At 34.2% G+C, this 16,308-nt stretch overlaps 2 protein-coding genes across 7 annotated transcripts in view; one reads left to right on the top strand and one right to left on the bottom strand.

The window, feature by feature from the left end:
* LOC111045443 overlaps positions 1-3,767 on the bottom strand; it is a 66,486-nt gene extending 62,719 nt beyond the window's left edge. For all 3 annotated transcript variants that reach the window (XR_005570426.1, XM_039420664.1, XM_039420665.1), the window contains exon 1: positions 2,494-3,767. The gene's annotated coding sequence lies outside the window, so the exon portion shown is untranslated. The remainder of the gene's footprint in view (positions 1-2,493) is intronic.
* LOC111045442 overlaps positions 3,750-16,308 on the top strand; it is a 36,191-nt gene continuing 23,632 nt past the window's right edge. The window contains exon 1 of one of the 4 annotated variants that reach the window (XM_039420666.1): positions 3,750-4,238. In XM_039420666.1, the coding sequence (XP_039276600.1) occupies positions 4,231-4,238 (8 nt within the window). In that variant the 5' untranslated portion in view covers positions 3,750-4,230. The other 3 variants (XM_039420668.1, XM_039420669.1, XM_039420667.1) reach the window with 3 other exon arrangements.

Genomic DNA, 16,308 nt, shown 5'->3' with positions numbered 1-16,308 from the left:
CAATAAAATTCACATTAAAATTACCAGCTACCACAATGCTATATGTGGAGTGGTGTCGATTTAAAAAAGACAATAAACGTTCAAATAGGTCACAAAACCTGTCAAAATTACCACTGGGAGAGTGGTACAAAGAAACAATAATAATATGGTAAGTAGGCACCATCACAGCCACAACTTCCAAGTCAAGCTGAGGGGACATGTGACGGAGGCATATCTGGTCATGGTGTATCATGCACTTTACCACTGCCATATCTCCTACGGTCTACTCATGTGGGGTCACTCAGCCAAGGTTGTGGACTTACTGAAGCTGCAAAAGCGGGCTGCCAGGATCATTACTGGAAGCGAACATCTTGCTCATTGCAAGCCTATTTTTGCTAGTCTGGGTATTCTAACTGTAATCAGCCACTTCCTCCTTCTCTGCCTCATGTACGTGAAGAAGAATCAACAAAATTTGTTGACTCGGACTGATGTACATCACCACAACACCAGGCATCGAGAGCTGTTTGACGTCCCCAGGGTGCGCCTCCAGAGATCGCGGGTATGCTGTAGATGCTCAGCACTATGCTACTTCAACAGGCTGCCTGCAGGGGTGAAGCAGTTGGACCTCAGCGTGTTGTCATTAATTTCACGAGAATCAATCAGAGAATGCTTTTTCGAAAAGAAGGCTTCTCCGTTTGGTTCCCGTGAAATTAATTACGATTAGAATTTAACCGTGTAGTTTAATTTTATAGTCATTAATTTCAAGAGAATCAATCAGAGAATGCTTTTTCGAAAAGAAGGCTTCTCTGATTGGTTCCCGTGAAATTAATCACGATTAGAATTAAACCGTGTAATTTAATTACTGTGTAGTTATTTAATTACCATGTGAAATTTAATTACCGAATTTAACCGTGTAGTTTAATTTTATCGTCATTAATTTCACGAGAATCAATCAGAGAATGCTTTTTCGAAAAGAAGGCTTCTCTGATTGGTTCCCGAGAAATTAAATCACGATTAAAATTTAACCGGCTTTCGTACCGGCACATTATGTGTTATGGAACAGAACCTCCACCACGACCTTCTCACTATGCGGGCGCCCTTAAAAATAGGCTACACTAAATGTATTGGTGTTACATTGAGGTACCTCTAACTCGACTTTCAACTTCTCACTTAGGGTCTCTTCACACTATCTTAGCTACGCTAAGCTTAAATACGTCCATCTTCCAATGTTGAATCCAAGCTACGATTCTATACCGATCACAAAAGTGTACAGTCCGGGTCCTGTAGCTTTGCCTATCGGCGGAGGGCCACTAGATTATAATACTACCCGTTCAAAAACATCGACCTCAACTCTGTTGCAAGCTTTCTTTATATGGGGATCTATTAGGCACACTGACACTGTAGCATGTTTTTTCTAAAAATAGGAATATAACCCCGCGAACCAAACCTTGCCTATAAATGTAGTTTTAAAGTCACAGATGCAAATCTACGGGACCCGTACTATAAGTAGACCCTAAGGGAGATGTCATACGAAGCCGGACACTAACTGACAAAATGCCCGTCCCGACTGAATGAAGAGACATAAAATAAACTATCTATGAGTATAGAAGTTTTCTCTGGAAGAGACCATGTGACACCAGTCACCAGACCCATCTAAACATTTTGTATTGGCCTATGCGCAGTGAATTTTTTTTAGCGAATCGTGACATGTCCGGGCTTACCCTATGCGGTTACCCTGGAGCTAAGATTGGGAGAATTGATAGCACAATAAATTGTCTGATAAATGTCAAAAGTATTAATGATCAAGTTATTTTAATATTTTTGATAAACCAATATTCTTACTGAAGTGAAAAATTAATAAGTAAATAAAATAAATTGAAATAGAAGCCATTTAAGAAGATTTTTTATTCATTCTCAAAATATAGGCAATAGGTGGACAAAAGTGTATATGCGAATAATATGGTCCCACACAGCACAAGGAGATCCTGTGAATGTCTAAGGGACATCCCAATGGGATATTGAGAGCATCCCCTAAAGATCCCTCAAAGTCCCAAGGATATCCTGTGGACATACTTATGTCCGCCCAAATCCCGATCCCTGGGATATCCCACAGGAAGATCTGACCACAAAATTCACCTCAATAATTATTTTATACCTTGAAATATATCATGTAAATTCTGGAATGATTAATTTCAGTCCCACCAAAGGTTAATAGTATTAAAATAGAAATTTCATTAAGCTTACCCAACTTGAAAGAATCAAATTATCAATTTTCAGTGAATTCTTTGAATCAAGAAAGTCTATAGATACTTGACATAATAGATTTTGCAAGCTACAAAGTCTAAATTGATAGAAATAATTTGATTTTTATACTTGCTCAACATTATCTAAAATCATAAGAGGGTGTCTGCTACCGTACCGGTATCTAGTTCAATTTTGTTTGGCTACCTACACTAATAGACTAAACTTAATTCTAGAAATAGCTTTAACATTAATAGGTACTCATTTTCATACCTTAAAAATTCGTTGGTAAGTCCTCACAATTTTAATGTGTTTCATTTTATGAAAAATAATTTGTTTTCCATGTCGTTCTTTCGTTATCCATACAATTGCGTTGCTTAGCAACGATACAAACGAAAGCTCCCTCCCTCCCTCGCTTCAGAGAGTCAGTATCTGAAGTGGACTGTATAAGTCAGCTCCAAGATAATAAGGTTATGAGGAAACTTTTAATGCTTTTTTCATAAATGCTTTTCCTGTAAATACTTTGAAGGGACATTCCAAGCAGCAGAGAAGATCTTGCAACAGGCCAAAGTCAAAAATATAATTCACCCCTGAACTATCTAGACTCAAGGGAAACTATAAATTATTGTCAAACTGCACTCAAGTGAAAGAAAATCTTTTTCAAGCCAGTTTGGTAAAAAATAATGAGTATATTCAGTGTATACCGTACATCAGATTATTAATATAAGAACTAAGCCTAGTAGAATAGGCTGTGTGTAGTTACTGATTTTAATTACAATAGACTGGATAAAAAATAAGATCCATAATTATGTAACTTTTACACAAAAGAAGATATAATTATAATGACATTCTCTTTGTCATTATCATTACAATGATAAAGAACGGACGCAGCAGGTATTTTTAAAGAAATGCCCACTCTATTTTATATATCAATATAAATAATAATACTAACTTTAACTAATTAAGGTTATGCATAGTCAAGTTAAAGTTTCCAAGAAAGATTTTTCATATATTCAATATTCTTTTTACTTAGGTCAATCATACATAGTTGCCTAGATCAGAATGAGAAAAAAATTATTTTAAATTGGAAAATTTAGATTATGAGAGCATAAGGGACCGTACCGTATGTAATAGGATGGCTTTTTTCAAGAAAAAAGTCAAATTTTAATTTTAATCAAAACAGGTCTGTTTAAAATATCATCTTATTTACAAAACTGGTGAACAAAGAAAGTTGAAAATGAAAAGTAGATTGAGAAAGAGGTTGTTGACTCAATTTCAAATCATAACATTTTTTTTAAGTTTATAAAGTATTAATTTATGGGGAGTTGTGTAATGTGGTAAAAAAACACAAGAACATGAATAGTAAACAAAAAGAAATACTTTTAAGCTGAGTTTACACCAAAGTTATTAACAAAATGTTAATAACTTAATCCTTATAGATTCTATTAGATTGAACGGAACTTGACAAACACATATGTTCATCATGTGTATGATAAGTTATGTTCAATCTAATAGAATCTATAAGGATTAAGTTATTAACATTTTGTTAAAAAAAACTTTGGTGTAAACGCAGCTTTATTTATCACGTTTCAGCCAGGGTGGGCTATATAGCCTATGGTCCTTTTTTGTGAAATCTAAATTAATAATTATGAGAAGCGACTACACTATTTCTTCAAGGCGGCAGCGGAACTGTGTGTTCCCACAAATTAGAAAGATTTGTGTGCACAGGAAGGTTTGTTTAAGATGGGTTTGGTTGAATTAACTATTCTTTTGCATTGCAGGTTTGCAAGTGTTGGACACTGACAGTTGTCTAAAAAGACTTTGGAAAAAGGCTAGCTATTGAAGAAAATTCAATAATAAAATACCTGTTACGTTAGTTTTGTATCCGTTTCGTCTCTAGTTGAAAAAAGTTATTCTTTTGTTAATCTTTCACTTTGCAGTTGTTCAAAAACTTTAGCAGCAGCTATTGATTTTGCCTGCTTTTTACTACTGCCAAAACCTGTGTGCGTTATGTGCAAGTAAGTACAGTTTACTTCGAATTCACCGCAAGAGTTTGATTTGTCATTTATATTGAATACAGGGGGAGCTTCGTTTTCTTTAATTGCCAATTCTTGCAATTTTCCAATAAAATTCACATTTTTAGAATAGTTTTCAGTTTTTTCTAAAGTGGTCAGTTCCACTTTGGTAGGAATATCAAGCTCAATTAAGTTAATCATTTTTAAAGCTGCATCCGTTGTAGCTACTTTCTTGGAAGAAATGCTTGTAGACTTACTAGTTTTCCCCATGAAATTACATTCCATAAGGAAGCGTCCATCAGATGAATCAACTTCTATAAACTTTGGGTCATCAGTATTTGTCTTCTTAGCAAATTCGTAAAGATAAGCTACCGGATCCATTACTTTAGTATTAAAAGTATTTTTAATTTTAGTGTTCGACTCAGCCTCTTTTTCTCTTCTTTTTTCATCTTCAATAAGATTGTGATACTCCTCATAATCGATTGTTATATTCATGTCTTTTGTACATACTATCTTGAATGCATCAGGACAATTCCAGAAAAGTAACATGTTTTTGTAGCACTCGTTTAACGACTCGTCTTGCGATGTAGCTGTTGCCTCAATGGTGTATGCAAAATATTTCATTCTGCACCTGAATAGGCCTAGTTTATCATCCGTTTCAAATTTATAAGTAGGTGGTTCAAAACCACGACCTTTGGCAATATTTTGAAGTTCTTGAATGGGGTCTAAATTTGCTGCCATGGTTCCAACAACAGGTAGGCTATTACCGGTACAGTAGAAACTTTCTAGTTTCGGAAAAATAACGCAAATAAGATAACAAAAATCCAAGATCTAAGAACACTAAATACTTCCTTTAATTAAAACTCGTACAAAAGAAAAATAAACGGTATCCCTGATTTTAAGCCACAAAAAATCATCAAAAAATTCAACAAAATATAAACTGCAACTCTGACTAAAGAGGTTAGTCACGTCCGTGGTCCGTCACGGTGGGTACCCACTCGGACGACAAACCACTCGGACGACATTGTAAGCAAAGGTATTATACGTCATCACTAGGCACTCGGTCGACTTAGAACGTCATCATTTTATATATAGCATAACACTAGATCCGTGACGTTTTGAAGATTGATACTAGCGCTGCCTATAACATTCTTACCAGCTTAGTCTCTCTACATTTTTCTACTTGTTTCTATATAAACTAAATATTTTTTTCATAAACAAAGCAATGGATTCTTTTCGTCCAAAGCTTCAATGCGATATTTTATTAAAATTTCAAGTTGAAAATTAGCTTTCATAGTTTAGTAACGTGTATAGTAAAACAAGATTTATATTACAATTATTTTTGCTATTTATGTGGTTAACATAACACAGTGAGGTTAACAACAACAACACAGGTAACTCAGTGTTAGGCTAGAATTTTTTTCTAATCTGTAAGATTAATTTATTTATAATATAATTGTACAAAAGCTGAGACATGAATTATGAAATCTTCTAAGTAGAAAGAAAGAATAGAAAACACTAAATTGATCAAGATGGCCTCACTTTTATATATTTTTGTTGAGAAATTATAATTCAGAGGACAAGTATAAACTATATTCATAGATTCATATCATTTCACATCTTTTCCGAAACTATATCCATAACTATAACTAATCTTTAAATTCGTATTTGCGTGCCTTTTTTGGAGAACGAGGCTTGGAACAAGGGATTCATAGAGCTACATATTTTGAAAGCAAATTATTCCACCTGGAGTGCTGAGAGCTGCCTACGTCATGGATTAGCTATATATAGTTTGTTTACAATGTCGACAGAGTGGTAAATGGCTTGTTTACAAAGTCGTCCGAGCGCTCTGTCGTCCGAGTGGCTGTCTCCCGTCCGTCACGGTTTACGGCATAGAATACATACAGAAGTGAAGCTTCCTACTTATGTATTTCACAGGCGAAGACGCCATCTTAAAAGAAATTAGATTTGCTGCTGATTTCAAATCACACTTAAGCTGAATTACACTCAAAATACTATGGAATCATTATAAATTCAATCAATTTGAATTGATTCATTATATCTTGAAATATTCTTGATATTTCACTATATTTTAAGTATTGAGTGTTTGATAGATCTTTTATAAATTATGACATAAAGCTACTCTTTGACAATAAGGCAACAAAGCTAAACAGTTGAAAACTGGTGAATGCAAAGCAGGTTACCAATATTATTATTTCAAACCTGAAAAATCCCAGATCACAAGATATTTATGGACTATCCACATTCGTGTTGAAGGCAACAGCAGGGAAAATGACTGAATCAATGGCTCTAGCCATAAATAGCTGTTTTGAGGCTGGGACGTTTCCAGACAGTCTAAAGACAGCTAGAACATTATTGCCAATTCACAAGAAGGGTGAGACTGATAAACATGCAAATTTCAGACCGATTTCCATTGTTCCCATTTTCTCAAAGGTAATTGAAACAGAGATGAAGAAAGAGATGACTCTTTTACTTACTTACTTACTTTACTTTACTTGGCTGACAAAATCCAGAGTGCTTTTGAGGATGGCAAATCTCTTGCCCTACTAGTATATGACCTCAGCACCCATAAAATATTATTTGATAAACTCTATGGCTACGCGCGTCTCGCTGTAGGATTGCTCCTGTAGTATAGAGGAGTATATGCATCTGCCGGTAACATATTTGTTAAAGCTGTTCCTTTCATGGCTCTCATTCATAGTGGCATATTTCTTGGAGAATCGAAGGCAGGCTGTTCAACTTCTAAGAATTGAAAGGTGTGGTGCTACAAGGATCAGTTATTGGCCCGTTTTGTTCATATTGCTCATAAACGATTCCACAAGCAGTCAGGGAGCAGTACTCTTTGCAGATGACACCACCTTGATTTATGGAGGAGACACCAGGGAACAAGCAAGGAAGGAGTCTGTCAAACACATTTGAGCGGCTAACTTATGGGTCTTGGCAAACAAGGATAAGTATCAGTACAAATGAGGATAAGTATCCTGATTTGCACATTGAAGAGAACAAAATCATCTGATCCAGTCAAGCTACAGGGATTCTGCAGCATCATAAATACACCTCAACAAAATACTCATACTACAAAAGAGAGCACTCAGAACTATTCTTGGATTGAACATAACAGAGCACTGTAGACCACTCTTCAAGAAATATAAAATACTCACCATGATCTCTCTGTACATCCTGAAAGCAACAATTCTGGCAAGGGAAGCTAAACCACCACAGCAGGGCGACAAGCATGGATACAGAACAAGGAATCTCAGAAACATAGACCTTCCACAACACTGACTGGAAAAATATGAAAAATCACCAGCCTATACAGGAGCCTATTTCTATAAACTGTTACCGGCTACCATAAAGTCCCTGGAAGGCAAAAAGCTCTTTACTTCTGTATTGATGCATTATCTGACAGCCAGGCCATACCATGCACTATCAGAGTACATCCAGGATTAGTATTTTAATGAAATACTAGAATAATAGGATGACACCTATTATCATCTGGCAGGACGTGCAACTGACAACATTCACTGACTTCCTCAAGCATGAGGAAATATTGACGATTCCCCTGTCACCGACTGTGGCAAAGACAGAACAAGTAACAAGTAAGTATGGACGAAGTCATACTGGAGTTATCATGTGCAGCAAGTCTGCAAGAAGCTGTCACAATTGGTATAGCTGCTCAGATAACTAGAAACTTGGTAGATTGCAACAAGCTCATTATGGCCTACCACTTAATCTTCCAGAGCCACATAATCTATGGCTTGCTACCATGAAATCATGTGTTAGCCACCCATGGAATCATTTGCTGGCATGAGGATAGTGCCATTTTCAGACTTTAGAAATCACTGCTGGTCACTCTTCAGGAGTCTTGAAATTCTAACAGTGCAAAGCTAATATATATTGTGCTTGCTCTTGTACTTTAAGAAAAACCTGGAGCTGCTGCAAAGAAGATGGATTCAATATCAGGCACTCCACCAAGTTGGAGATAACACTAGCTTATCTAGAAACTTTCTGATAGCCTTTCTCTGACCACCTGACACACTGCAGGCCACTATTCAAAAACCTGAGAGTACTTACAATTTTTAGCCACTATGTACTCTGCTCACTTCTATTCATAAAGGATAAAGCAAACAACATGACAAAGAAAAGCAACTTACATACCTACAATACTCGACATGCGGCAGACCTGGATGCACCTGGAAGCAGACCTACAGCAACTCAAAAAAGTTTTGAAATATCAGCTCTGCGACAATATAACAACTCCCTGAATTTCATAAAAAATTACGAAGCCAGATAGTTCAAACAAATATTGAAGGAACGCCTAATACAATGACTGCCGCCATTCCAGAGTTTGAAGGGTGACCCCCTGAACTCACTGACACAGTCTATCCGATTCTCCCGGTCAAGGACGAAGAATTCAAGTATCAAGAAACCCTAGCCCTTGGCAATGACTTCAAGTATGACTTCAGAGTGTAAATTAGAGGGTTTCACATTTTGCATACGGTTTCACATGAATTTTTCATGTAGATTAGATTCTGTTACATATTTGAAAAATCGTCAAAATTTGTTGGTTTTATGATTACAAATTCAAGGGTTTCAACATTGTCGAAATGTAGGCTATTTGAGTTTGCTACATGGATCCATATACACCACGGTATATAGAAGAAGATTTCCATCTAAATACCGTGATATACACAATGTTTTAATCAAGTTATGAATGTTTAATTTAAATTTAACACTTTTATCAGAGATATTGTGGAACTTCTCCATATTAAGATAAAGAATAAAAATAAATATATTTGTGAATAAAAATGTTATAGTGGAATTCGACAACATCTTTTTTCCTTTCTTTATCTTAATTTGTTTAATTTAAATTGGTGTTTTTTGTTTCATTTGTCTGTGTCTGGAACAAAACATGATAAATCACAATATTCCATCTTAATTAATTTTTAGTTTTCCAAGTTCCAAGCTGTTTTCAATTATAAAGCTTTTAAGAACCATTAAGGTATATGATCGTTCTGATATTCAATGAGATCTTATCAATAGGATATTTTTCTATTAATTTCTATTATAGTAGGTATATGGTGAGATCCACGTTGTAATGGCAGGGTTTAATTAGCAATGGTATTGCTATGTGCTTTCCCTGCCTATCATTCAACAAAGCGTATAGTGCTATCTCTCTCTCGCTTTGCTCTGTTGCTAGATCGTCTTTTGACAATGTAGGATTAATTAACAAAATATTTCATCTTAATATTATGGAACTATTGAAAAATAAAATTTCTTGTTTGATAAAATATAATTCATTATTTCAAACGAGAATGAACAGTTAATATTACATCAATAAATCTTCTATAGAAGGCATTGACAAGACAGAGGATCGGCAACGTTGTTGTTCTCCTATCCTTCCCCACTGCCATTATAACGTGAACCTCACTTACTATAGTGCGCACAGTGGAGAAGAGAAGAATCTTCTACTTTGTGTAGTGGGTAAGAAAGGAAAGTAAAAAATTTCAAGTACACTCTTCGAACTACTGATAAATTGTCTACTCCAAATTCCAGCGATTTAGATTTCTCCATTAGTGTTGTGTCCATACAAGATACCCAAAGGTTGATTTCAGAACTCATATGATAATATTCAGCAAATTATTCTATTTTCACTATGAATATAATTTAAAAATTCATATGTTATCATCTTTGCTAATTTGAAAGAAATTGTATCTTGTTCTTAGCTTAGAACCAGAAATAAATATGATTATATTTCATAAAATAGATTGTAAACATGATTGTAGCGGGAATTGAGCGGGAACTTGTTTGGTTCATGTAACGCAACGGTCAATTTCGTTTGTTTGTAATGTTTTTTGAGGTTAGTGGCTTTGAGCTTTGCGTTTTAGTAGGTTTTAGTTGAATAAAAATCAAACACGTCGAATAGATATTCGTAATTATGCGGATAAACTAATCTTATCACTTGTTTGATAATTTCAAACTGTAGAGATACATCATTTGCAGGAATAGTACCAGTTCAATACACTTTTTAAAACTCTGTTTAAATGTTGGAAACATTTAGAAAAGCCTCATACAGTGAATTACTGCATTAGTTCAAGTATTATAGTAGTACCAAGTGTTTCAGTATTTTACAGATCACAGCAACATATGCATCGTATTCTACTACTAGAAATCTATCATTCAACATAGTACCTATTTAGTTCTCATAACGTTTATAAATTTACAATGGAAAAAAGTAAGTAAAACTTCAATTATTTTTTCCTCATTATTGCTAATTTGATGGATAGCTAGCTCGGAATTTAGGTTTGGATACCTATACTCTGTACTAAACAAGTTAACACTTCAAAAAATACTCAAGTCTTAAACTATTTTATTCTATTTACTAGCAGGTAACCCGTGCTTTTCAAGGGTCTATTTTGAAACTTAACAAACTGAAAAATTTACTTAATGAAATCTAAAAGAATTGAAAACAGGCCTATAAGAATCCTCGGTTAATTAAAAATTTATATGCAACATTTCAAGTAAATCAGTCCAGTAGTTCAGACGTGATGATGCGTGAAACATAATTTTCATGTCCTTTACACGTGTATATAAACCAGCTCTTTCCTCCATTATAGTAGGCCTATAGTAGATGATAGATAGATGGATTATATATCAGTAGGCCTATCTTTGACTTAGAATAACTTTTAAATTGTTATATCGATGGTACTTTAACTTTTTAAAGGAGATATCGATGTGCAGTTTTTACCATATTTTATCTTGAAATCTTGTATCGATATCATATCGATTCAAGTTCTATCATATATGACCACCTTCCAATTAAAAAAAAATGAAGTTGGATTTAAAATGGCGGTTCAAAAATGATGGACGAAATTTGGGTTGACAGAAAACCTGTTTTTATTATTCGAATAGGATTCCCAATCATACTTATCTTCTAATTTCCCTTTTAAAAGAAATGTTTAGCTTCTTCCATACAACAACTAGAAACATGACAAATTGAAAACTTGATGTAATCAAATCTTGAAGAATCAAAAATAGGACTATAACCATCCTCGGTTAATTAAGAATATATACGTAAAATTTAAAGTTAATCAGTCCAGTAGTAAAGACGTGATTATGTGTCAAATATAATTTTCCTATTCCGTACATGTATAAGCCAGCTCTTTCCTTTATTATATTATAGATTATTATGTTGCTTTGGCCTGTGATCTGTATAAATGTCCTGTAACATCTAAAGATGCGATCGAAACTCGAGCCGCGCAGCAACCGTGCATTCCGCCGAACATCGCGCCTTTCAGCGAACATGAGCATGTTTAATAAAGTTAAAAATCAGCTGTTAAACATTCGCCGTGCCGCTCGCCTCTGTTTCAACTGTTCACCGTATCGCACCCCGAACGCTGAATTTTTCAGCCAAACAGAGTCTTCCATTAAAATTCGCCGTGCAGTTTGCTTTACAATTTTGGCTATCCATCTCAAGTGTAAATAACATGTTAACACGTTCGCGAACATGAATACAGAAGTATATGGGCCTTTTTTTATTTTGATTAAATTCATGTTTTTAACAATTCATTGCTACGAATGATAAATTGATAGGACCTGAGAAATATTTTCTTATTCAAATAAAATAACTTCTGAAAAACTAATGAATGGATACATACCAATATTAAAATATTGTCGACCAAGAACTCAGTACAAGACAATTCATTCAACTAATTCCGTACTGATAAAATCATAATCATTTTTTTTATTGATAATCAATCTTATCAACTAAACTGACTTAAATAAAATAGGCTACTTCAATTTCCATGTATTTAATTGATAGAATTATATAAATCTACAGTGTAGGTCATATCTAAAGTCACAAAGAGTGTGATTGTTGTTGGCAAGAAACATGCTATTCAGCGCAGAAATCATTGTTATTTTAATAAAATATAGGATAAGTTGAATAGTTTCCCTTTCAGGGGGAGTTTTGACAACCCACAAAACAAAAAGATGCATAAGACCTTATTTTTTTTGTTCAGCTTGCCAAAATACCCCTCATTTCAATATTAAAATTTTCGTCTGACTGTACAGTGAGTCAATCATTCTATCAGGGCTCGAATAATTTTGGGATTGTAATTAAATAGAAATGTAAGAGAATAATTTATTTATGTAAAAATATCAACACCTTTATTCAAAGCAATTTATATAACCTGCATGCGTATTCATATTGCCATGACAGCATTGATAAAACTAGACGTTTATTCAGCACTTTGTCTCAAAAAAATGTTCTAGCTGAAAAATTAACTAGTAGTTCTGTGAACAGTAGACCTCACGCAGTATTCTCATCCACAAGTACCTGATTGAAACTATAGACCTTATGGTAATAGAGCAGCAATAGACTGGCTTCTCCACACATCTGTGTAATCACTTGTCAGCTGATTTATGATGAATAATTCTATAGTCTGATTTTTACTCTTATATTGGCGTATGAAGGAGGCTCCTTTTTCCTTTTATATTATCCTTGAAATGCAAAATTTCCAAAAACCTCGTATATACGTCGACAGCAATTAAAAAAGGAACATACGGTACCTGTCAAATTTCATGAAAATCTATTACCGCGTTTCGCCGTAAATGCGCAACATATAAACATTTAAACATTAAGAGAAATGCCAAACCGTCGACTTGAATCTTAGACCTCACTTCGCTCGGTCAATAATCCATGCCACGTGTAGACCTATACATCGCATCAGGAAAACGAAGTTTCAAAACTATGTTTTTTCTAAACAGATTTTTTGAGATAATTTCGTTGATGCAGCTGTTTCATATTCACCATATTATTGTACAGAGTTTGTAAAAATAAAAATATTTATTAATTATCAAAACAATGGTATTATAATATTAATAATAATAGACTAATATTATTATTAAAAATATCTATCAATTATCAAAACAATAATGAGGTCAAGTGGAATCACGTAGAAAGCAATAATAGAACAGCTGTTTTTTTTTTTAAATTTATATCATATTATTTGAATGTGAATTTGTATGAAATCGTATGTCCCATGAATAAAATTTTAACATTAAATTATAAAAAATCTAGAAGGAAAATTGAAATTTGGGCTTCCAGGTGCACGAGATTGATATTTTTAGAATCTATGTGTAAAATTTGGAGATCTAAATCATTCCCGTTTTTCCGGTATGCAATCCACAAGTTGACATGTTTTGATGCGAACAAACGAACACATTCCTACTCTGTTTTATTTTAAAGAAAAAGTTTAAATAGTTGCTGTCAACTAACACAATATTTGAATTCAGAGTTTTCAAACATATTATAACGGGTATAGTTAATAAAACATGGATGGAATCGCTAATCACAATCTTTAGCTCTGTTTGTCTATAAACAATTTTGTTATTATCTAGAAAATATATTTGTATTTATCAAGCAAGGACAGAAAAGTATTTTTTATAGATCAATTTTAGCAGAAGTTGAATAAATGAGCAATGAAATTCAGCTTCAATTTATCAACTAGCACATCATTTTTTCCTGAGTTGAAAGTTGTAGCATCAAGTTTTAATAATATCGATCGACCTGGCAAGCTCAGGTCTGGTGTCAGAGTTTTCAGGTCGCACCTGATCAATTTCATGGCCTCTGACATGACCTAACGATTTTTTTCAGACAATCGGGATTGACGGCTGAAACAAGTTTAAATTACTCTAGTTAATTATTTGCATATCCTAGTGCACATTGTAGTAGATAAATTGCTTCACTTCTTCTTTGGTTCCAAGTTTTAATTAAGCTCATAATGCAGATCTATGCTCGGTATAAACTGCTTCTAGCACATCATTGGTTCAAACTCGATATAAAACCGTGGATACATATGCTGATTCCATCTTTAGTGAGTAAACGCCTGCCTTATAAGTAAACGTACTAATTTAAACTTGCAATATGCGTAAGCGAGATGAGCAGTGAGTCAGTATTGAGCATAAAAACCAACTTCAATTACTAGCCTGATAGAGAATGTTATTAATTATTGTGACAATAATTGATTTTATTATCAAGACTAAACTCAACCAATCACAAGCTGATATTTGATTGGAAGTTTAATTCCCATAGTTTCCATTTTTTTTTAAATTTCTCATGAATAATTTTTGCATTTTTTACAAGAATAAACAATTTTTAAATCATTATTCCAAATGATTTGAATTAATGATCTACAAAATAGTAAAGTTTTCGTACTTTGCGTTTATTTTCAATATAATAACATTATTATCAATATAACAAAAAATCAAGACAGTTACTTCTTTAATGCATTTGAAAACTTCATAAAATAAAATGTAGTGAGGTCCAATAATTGAACTCAATATTTTAAGTTTTTGTTTGGCTTGAGAATGTGCAACACCAGTACGAAACGGTCGTCGCCACACCAAAAGAATGTGAGTGTTTCTTTCACTTTAAAGTTATAAAAATGCAACAGTAGTAATATTCGTGAAAACAAGATGAATAAGAAACAACGAATAATTAAACTGTCATTATTCTACATAATTATAACATCAATGCTTCCTTTTCAATCAATGACTGTATACAATAAATTTTTCTTCAAGAGCATCCCGCAAGAATTTTTTGTTTCTACTCAGCATACCGATTGCTAGCTTAGACGGTGTTCAATTTTAAACGCATTTACTCTAGTCGCAGTATAAAAGTCGGGACACATATAACCGCAGCGAGCCCGTGCCGAGGTACGGCCGAGCCACGCTCGCGACACGGTGATGATGGTAGGAGAACACACATATCCTTGCGACAGCCGAGCGGCAGCAGTGTCTCAGTTCTGTAGTGCTACTGTGGTCTGATTTCTGAATGTGTTGAACTATTGTTAATAATATAACACTATTAAAGCTTGTTACATTCGATTTAAATTTATATTTTTCAATTTTAAACTAATTACCTGTAGACACAAAAGATGAGTAATTAGTTTTAATTTAAAAAGTCAAGCCACAGTCACGGGTTCCATCTTTTATACTTTTTGTTGTTCATTTTATTATTTTATGTCTTTTATACATTTGGCTCAACTTATTATTTGGTTATACTTTTACTTTTGGTTCAACTTATGTCTCCGTTCAACCATATTCCTCATCACTTTGATCGTACAAAACTGGAAAATTCCGTGTCTCTTCAATAAGTTTTTTCACTCTCTACGTTAAACGAGCCCGCACCGTCACCGTCAAAAAGTAAACTGAACTAGTTGGTGACGGCGCGGCCACGGCACGGTGCTGATGCGGTGCGGTAGTATGTGTCCCAAATGTTTGAAAGCATTTTTTCTCACTCGCAGTAGTACGTCCGACACTCGGCCGTACCGCGGCACGGGCTCCGTGCGGTTATAGTGCGGTTATGTCCCGGCCATAGGGAAACAGAAGTTGGCTGAAGAATCAACTTACGCGATGTCTGGTGGCAAAATTTTCCACAAAATAAGTTCATATCTCATCCATAGAAGCGCTGGTGTTCGTGCTCATGTCAAAAATATGTCAATCAAATTCATTCTAAATAAGATTATTTTCAAATTCAAAAATCTGGTGTGCACTCACACAACTTTCCTTGCCGTTATGAAAATTGATCAACTAACGCTAGTGTTCCGCGCATCTCAAGTCCACTTTTCTAAGATCTGAGCCAGCTGGTGACAGGACAATAACGCTGGAGACACGAAGTCTGCTATCTCTTCATAGTGAATGATTTAATAGAATCAATAATGTTTTTATTCAATTGCAAAGAGTTTGCAATTGAATAATCTTATTTTCTCTAATTTCGAGCTTATTTTCAATTTCAGGTGAAAATGTTACATTAAACACAATGTAACATTAATTGTAGAGATTTTCATGCTCAATCTTTTCCAATTGAAATTTTTTGTTTAAATTGTATCTGAAGCCTGATAATTGAAAATCTAAAATCAAACTTTGCATAGATGGTGCAGTGCTCCTGAAATTATTACAGATATGGGACTTGTAGCAGTTGATAGAGCTTATCAATGACTTTTCTAGGTATAAATTTGATCAAAATCGTTGGAGCCGTTTTTGAGAA

Source organism: Nilaparvata lugens, chromosome 2 (genome assembly GCF_014356525.2).
Source record: "Nilaparvata lugens isolate BPH chromosome 2, ASM1435652v1, whole genome shotgun sequence".
Taxonomy (NCBI): domain Eukaryota; kingdom Metazoa; phylum Arthropoda; class Insecta; order Hemiptera; family Delphacidae; genus Nilaparvata; species Nilaparvata lugens.
Note: the sequence above shows the minus strand (reverse complement) of the source record. Positions and strands in the feature narration are given on the sequence as shown.